At 44.6% G+C, this 7,411-nt stretch overlaps 1 protein-coding gene across 1 annotated transcript; it reads left to right on the top strand.

Annotated features, from left to right (window-relative positions):
* Positions 1 to 1,434: 1,434 nt before the first annotated feature.
* LOC108325741 (uncharacterized) lies at positions 1,435 to 3,669 on the top strand. The gene is made up of 2 exons (XM_052867932.1): positions 1,435 to 2,509; positions 2,666 to 3,669. Exons 1-2 carry the CDS (start codon positions 1,435 to 1,437, stop codon positions 3,667 to 3,669), a joined length of 2,079 nt encoding a protein of 692 aa, XP_052723892.1.
* Positions 3,670 to 7,411: the final 3,742 nt, after the last annotated feature.

Genomic DNA, 7,411 nt, shown 5'->3' with positions numbered 1-7,411 from the left:
GGCGGTATTCCCTCTTGAAATTTAATCACGCTTGGTTTATTTATCTAAAGGAATTGTATTGTATCTATCCTTTGGATTCAATCTAAAATCTTTATACTTAAATTATTCTAAGTATTATTCCGAACTTCTAGAGTCAATTCCCTTTAATTGAGTCAAGTATTTATAACGTCCGTCAGAGGACTGAGGCTCGTTTCTTTTGTTCAGAAACGATTATTTCTCTGTACTGAAATAACGTTCGTCCTTATTTTGAAAAGGATGAACGTTCGTTAATTTATGGAAGTGGAACACAGAATGAAAATGTGAATAATAGAAATGATTAAGGTGTGTGAACGTTATTTTAAGTGAAATATTGAAAGTGGATTTTTAACGAACGTTCCAAGGAGGAACGTCTATATGATCTGAATGTGATGAGTTGTATAATATGACCATGGTAAAATCGCTGATGGCTGTTCATCCTGATATTCCGTGAGTGCTCGTCCTCACTTAGAGGGGAGTAGGTCATGTGTGGGAATGGCAGGAGGCCCTAGCCCTATTGAGTACTTTGAGGCTGATAGGGTTAACCTCGGTTGGCAGCTAATGAGTGTTCCAGTTACTACACCAACCGAGTGAACGAACGCCTGCGGTTACATGGATTCATACAATCCGGACGGTCGTCATTTATGAGAGTTGGATAATTTATTCTATTCTGATTCATTGATGTATGTCTTGTGTGCTAATTTCTTATGATAAATTGTATGTGAGCTGTATGAATTAAATTACCTAAGCTTACCCTTGCAATTCCTTGTGTTGTCTACTGGTTATGTACGTCCGTCTTGTCAATGCAATGATCATCCGTTGTGGATGTGAGCAGATGGAGAGGCGCCACTAGAAGAAATGCTGGAAGAAGAAAATTTGGAAGACGCCAACCTTGTTGAAGCTGAGGTTAAAGCCGAGCCCTAGAGCGCTCGTCCAGTAGTAGTTGTTAGGGTTTCGGGATTGTATTTTGGGACGTTCGGTTATTTAGTTTTGAAAAGCCGTTCGTTCAGAGCTTAGTATGTTGTATATATATTCCGAACCTGGTATCCGTTTAGCATTCGGCTTTTAATAGCTAATTTTAGTTAAGACTGCACTGTTTAACTCTGTAAATGTGATTAGTTCTAATTAATGGTAATTACTATTTATTGGGATGTTACATTTAGTGGTATCAGAGCAGTTTTGTTCTTCTAAGGACGTATAGGTTATGAGTACACTATGCTTTGCTGTGTGCTTAATGTGTGTTTGAATGAGTATTTCTCAACTCTTTGAACATTACTAACGTTCGTTTTCTCTGTGTCCAGAGAATACATGGCTCCTAGACTTCCTCCCCCACCTCAACCTAATGAACCGGATACTTCCAACAGCGCTAGGTTGTTGGAGACGGTGATCGACAGACTCCAATAGCAGAATACCACCCTTATGGAGCAGAACGCCACCCTGATGCAGCAAAATCAGGCAGCTATGCAGAGTCTGGACGCTTCTCGATCCAACTCTGAGGCGACGCAGCGGCAGTTAATGGAGATATTGGCTGCAACTAGGGGCGCGGCTGGAGCGTCCTCTTCTAACGCTGCCCCTCCTACTACTGAGTGGAGTTTGGAGAGTTTTCTCCAACACCATCCGGCCAAGTTCAATGGGAAGGGTCTTCCGGATGAAGCGGATCAGTGGCTCAGGGATATGGAGCGGATTTACAATGCTAAGAGGTGCCCGAACGACAACCGCTTAGCATTTACTGAATACTTGCTGGCTGGTGAAGCAAGTCACTGGTGGACGAGCATGAGGGCGATTTTGACGGACGCTCATAGTCTTGTGAATTGGGCAGTTTTCAGGACGAAATTCTACGAAGAGTACTTCCCGGACAGCGTACGTTATGCTAAAGAAGTGGAGTTTTTACAGTTGGTGCAAGGGGGAATGTCGGTATCAGAATATACTAATAGGTTCAAGCATTTGGTCCGTTTTAATACCATGGCTACGAGCGAAGAATGGCAATGCAGGAAGTTCGAAAACGGGCTGAGGAGCGACTTGAAGGTATTGATATCCAGCCTGTGCATTAGATCATTTCCCGCCATGGTTGAGAGAGCAAAGGTACTGGAGAAGAACGTTGCTGAGGCCGAGCAACAGAAGAAGCATCAGTTGAGCAGGGGGCCGGTGTTAGCAAGAAACAATTCTACTGTAAGACGACCCCCGTACGTTCGTCCAGGCCAATCCTCTGGGGGATCGCAAGCTGTGGCTACTGTCGGCCAGTCTGGACAGTCAAGAAGTTTGGCATGTTTCCAGTGTGGAGGACCGCATCTTAGGTGGGCTTGTCCTCAACTGAATGGGGGAAAATACTGCACTAAATGCAGAAGGAGTGGACACTCGGATCAGGAGTGTAATATGGGAGGCCGTGCGGTATCAAGACCGCCGAATGCTGGAAGAGCCCAACAAGGAAGAGGTGGACGTGCGCAAGCTACAGGGAGAGTTTATGCAATTACTGGTGCTGAAGCTGCTCGTTCAGGTACACTCATCACCAGCACTTGCTTATTGTTTGGGAAGCCGTGTGGTGTGTTGTATGATTCGGGGGCAACTCATTCCTTCATCTCGAAGGCGTGCGTTGAGAAACTGGGGCTAATGGAGAGTGAATTACAGTTCGACTTGGTGGTGTCAACCCCAGCGGCTGGTGGGATCAAGACGTCTACAGTTTGTGTAAGATGTCCTATAGAAGTTGAGGGGCGTAGATATAAGGTCAATCTCATTTGCTTACCCCTTCAAGACTTAGAAGTAATTTTAGGGATGGATTGGTTGGCTACCAATCGGATTCTCATTGATTGTGGGAAGAAGGAGTTAGTCTTCCCAGGTGAAGAAGAGGAGGAGTTATCTGTTGATCGCGGTCAGTTGAAGGAGGACATCATGGAAGGAGCGAGCTGTTTTCTGATCATGACGTATGAAGACAACGAAGTGGAGCGTTCGTCCAATGATGAGAACAGTGGAGGACGAACGGTAGTGGATGACTTTCCGGACGTCTTTCCGGATGAAGTCCCTGGTCTACCTCCCGTTCGTGAGGTCGAATTCACGATCGACCTGGTGACAACTGCTGCACCCATCTCGGTTCAACCTTATAGGATGGCACCAGCCGAGTTGGCCGAGCTAAAAATGCAGATTGAAGAATTGATGGATAAGAAGTTCATCAGGCCGAGCGTTTCACCATGGGGAGCACCTGTGTTGCTGGTCAAGAAGAAGGATGGCAGCTCTCGGCTCTGCATTGATTATAGGCAACTTAATAAGCTGACTATCAAGAACAAGTATCCACTGCCAAGGATAGACGACCTACTGGATCAGTTGCAAGGTGCGTACGTATTTTCAAAGATTGATCTACGTTCGGGCTATCATCAAATTAGAGTGAAGGAGGGAGATATTCATAAGACTGCATTTCGGTCTCGTTATGGTCATTATGAATACGTGGTGATGCCCTTTGGAGTGACGAACGCACCTGCAATCTTCATGGATTACATGAACAGAATTTTTAGACCGTACCTGGATAAGTTTGTTGTAGTATTCATTGACGACATCCTCATTTACTCCAAGAGCTTTGACGAACATGACGACCACTTGAGGATCGTCTTAAGCGTGTTGAGGGAAAAAGAATTGTATGCCAAGCGTTCGAAGTGTGAATTCTGAATGAAGGAAATCCAATTTTTGGGGCACGTTGTTTCTGCTGGTGGCATTTCGGTGGATCCAGCCAAGGTGAAAGCAATGCTGGATTGGGAGAGCCCACGTTCGGTCACAGAGGTTAGAAGCTTCGTGGGGCTTGCGGGCTACTATAGGCGATTCATTGAGGGATTCTCTAAGATAGTAGCCCCTCTGACGTATCTCACCAGGAAAGACCAGCCGTTCGCATGGACCGATCGTTGTGAGGAGAGCTTCCAGGAATTGAAGAAGAAACTAACGAGCGCCCCAGTGTTGGTCATTCCAGACACGGCCAAACCTTTTGAGGTGTATTGTGATGCGTCGTATCAAGGTTTGGGCTGCGTATTGATGCAGGAGAGGAAGGTGGTGGCTTACGCTTCTAGGCAGTTGAAGATCCATGAGAAGAATTACCCCACCCACGACTTAGAATTGGCAGCAGTCGTGTTTGCACTAAAAATCTGGAGGCATCATCTGTATGGAGCAACGTTTCAAGTCTTTAGTGATCACAAGAGTCTTAAGTATCTCTTTGATCAAAAGGAGCTAAATATGAGGCAAAGGAGGTGGCTAGAATTTTTGAAAGATTATGAATTTGAGTTACTTTACCATCCGGGAAAGGCTAACGTAGTTGCGGACGCGCTAAGCAGGAAGTCAGTTCATGTTTCAACTATGATGGTGAAAGAACTCAATCTGGTGGAAAGCTTTAGAGATTTAAGGTTGCAGTTCGAGTTGGAGCCGAACAGTATCAAATGCTGTACCTTTAGAATAACAAGTGATGTGTTCGACCGAATCTGGATGAAGCAACGTGAGGATGATGAGCTGGTGAAGATTTTAAACGCGCTTGGTACGGATCAAGCTAAGCAGTTCAATGCGGGAACGGACGGTATGTTGCGTTACTTGGGTAGGACGTGCGTTCCTAATGATGGCGAGCTGAAGCGAATCATATTGGAGGAAGCACATCATAGTCGTCTTAGCATTCATCCCGGTATGACTAAGATGTACCAAGATCTTCGGAGTTCGTTCTGGTGGCCTGGAATGAAGAGTGATGTCGCACGTTTTGTGGCATCATGTTTAACCTGTCAACGTGCCAAAGCGGAGTATCAAAGACCGGGCGGCTTACTACAACCTTTGGAGATTCCCGAATGGAAGTGGGACAGCATTTCAATGGACTTCGTGACTCACTTGCCTCGCACGGTCAAGAATCACGATTCTATTTGGGTAGTAGTGGATCGTCTAACAAAGAGTGCTCACTTCCTAGCGGTCAACTTGAAGATGTCTATGACCAACTTGGCCAAGCTCTACATCAAAGAGATCGTTCGTCTACATGGAGTACCGTCCAGCATCATTTCAGACCGAGACACGAGATTCACATCTCGTTTTTGGCAATCGTTGCAAGGAGAATTGGGAAGCAAGTTGCGAATGAGTTCTGCCTATCACCCTCAGACGGACGGCCAATCTGAGCGAACCATCCAGACGCTCGAGGACTTATTGAGGACGTGCGTCCTAGATCATATGGGAGTATGGGATGAAGTTCTACCGCTCGTTGAATTCACTTATAACAACAGTTTTCAAGCAAGCATAGGAATGGCGCCGTTTGAAGCTCTTTATGGAAGGAAGTGTCGAACACCATTGTGTTGGTTCCAAGAAGGCGAGAATGTATTAACAGGACCAGAATTAATCCAGCAAACAACCGAGAAGGTGAAACTGATTCAAGAACGATTGAAGACGTCTCAAAGCAGGCAGAAATCTTATGCTGATAAGAGAAGAAGACCCTTAGAGTTCGCTACTGGAGATCACGTGTTTCTCAGGTTGAATCCAATCACTGGAGTGGGAAGAGTCCTTCGTCCAAAGAAGCTTTCACCCAAATTCGTAGGGCCTTATCAAATTCTGAAGAAGATTGGATCAGTGGCGTATGAGCTAGCTTTACCACCTCAACTGTCCAATCTCCATCCAGTCTTTCACGTTTCTCAGCTCCGGAAGTATGTAGCTGATCCATCACACGTACTGGAGTTGGAAGACGTCCAACTTCGCCCAGACCGAACGCTGGAGATGCAACCAGTCTGCATTGAAGACAGCCGCACCAGACTCTACAAAGGAAAGGACGTTCGTCTTGTGAAAGTGGTGTGGGACGCGAAGACTGGTGATTCAACATGAGAGGTTGAAGAGGCTGTGAAGGAATTATACCCGCACCTATTTCCTGGTAAGCTTTAGAATTTTCGAGGACGAAAATTTTTGTAGTTAGGGGGAATGTGAGAACCTGAATAATTAAGCACTTAAATCCACACTCTGATCACCATTTATTACACCTTGCCACGTCAAAACCCACTCACTTCCACTCTGCATGCACCTGCCATGTGTCACTGAGGGAACGTTCCAAAAATGTTAGTGGAAAACAAGTGTCATGCAGAGAACGGACGTTCGTCCTGTGTGGGAAGGGAAAACACCCTCTGCATGCGCTGACGCCATCTGTCACGTCAGAAGCTTCTAAAAGCTGTAGTGGAAACCAGGTGGCGGTACGTGAATGCATGGCCGTTTGACGTGGGAGAGAAATGATTTCTCTGAAAAACACTTTCCATCAATTCTGCATTTCACCTTCTTCCTCACGGAACTCTTGCTCTTCTTTCCTCCAACATCTCTCTAAACCTTCTTCATCTTCTCTCTAAGATAACTCACCATCAACACCTCTGTTCTCGTTTCAGAAACCGTAGGATCGTTCACGGTGTCGTGAGCTTTCATTTGAACCGAACACATTAGGATTTGGTGACTGGTAAGTTCTCGTCCCTGAACGTTCTCCCCTTTTGTTTCTGCGAACCAATTTCTGGTTGCCTGAATGAGTTATAGGTCTTAACTGTATATGATTTTGGTATCTTAGATTAAGTGAAGATTGTGGAGTGATTCTGTGAGTAGAAAGCTGTGAGAGAACGAGTAAAACCCTAGAAACTGGAAGTGCACTGCTAGACCAGGTAAGGGAAGCTTTAGTAATTTAATTTAATACTTGTTTGATGTGTATGAAAGCAATGAAGTGTACTGGATGTCTGAAATGCATGAAATATTTGATGTTTAGTTATACATGAACGAGCATGGTTGCACTGAATGTATGTGATGAATATTGTTTGAACTGTATGCTGAGAATGAAATGTATGATTTGGAATATGATTAAGTTTCTGTATGGTTTGGGATGATAATATGAATTTTGTAATGTATGAGATTTATGGTGGAGAGAAATTATAAGTTATGAATCGTATGAAAACTGTAAAGTTATTGTAAAATGAAAAATCTGGAAAATATCATATTCTCTGCTTGATAAAATACGCTCGTTCTTGTACGGTCATATACCGTTCGGTTTCTCTAAAATTGATTTAGAGTGAAATTCTTTCATTTGGAAAGGATTCTGTCTTAGAACGAGCGTCCCTATTTGAAATGCTAATTGAGCGTTCGTCTTAAGTAGCGCTCGGTCTTATGTCGAGCGTTCGCCTTAATAGTGTTCAGTCATTAACTGAGTGTTCGTCCAAATGGATTCTCGGTCTTGTATCGAGCGTTCGTCCTAAGTGGCGCTCGGTCTTAGACCGAACGCTCGTCCAAGAAGGTAAATGATAAGTAGCGCTCGGTCCTATACCGAACGCTCATTCTTTCCGTACATTTTAACGAGCGAGTAATAGCGTTCGTCCTGATCTTAAATAGCGTTCGTCCTGATCTTAAATAGCGTTCGTCCTGATTTTAAATAGCGTTCGTTCAA

The sequence above is a fragment of the Vigna angularis genome, chromosome 8 (genome assembly GCF_016808095.1).
Source record: "Vigna angularis cultivar LongXiaoDou No.4 chromosome 8, ASM1680809v1, whole genome shotgun sequence".
NCBI lineage: Eukaryota > Viridiplantae > Streptophyta > Magnoliopsida > Fabales > Fabaceae > Vigna > Vigna angularis.
The sequence above is the reverse complement of the archived record's forward strand: the minus strand, read 5'-3'. Positions and strand labels throughout refer to the sequence as shown.

Excerpts from the sequence above, each read along its gene's own strand:
- LOC108325741 (XM_052867932.1), top strand. The coding sequence starts at position 1,435 with ATGGAGCAGAACGCCACCCTGATGCAGCAAAATCAGGCAGCTATGCAG. Across the intron at positions 2,510-2,665 it reads TGCTGAAGCTGCTCGTTCAG|CGGCTGGTGGGATCAAGACG; the intron begins GTACACTCATCA and ends TGTCAACCCCAG.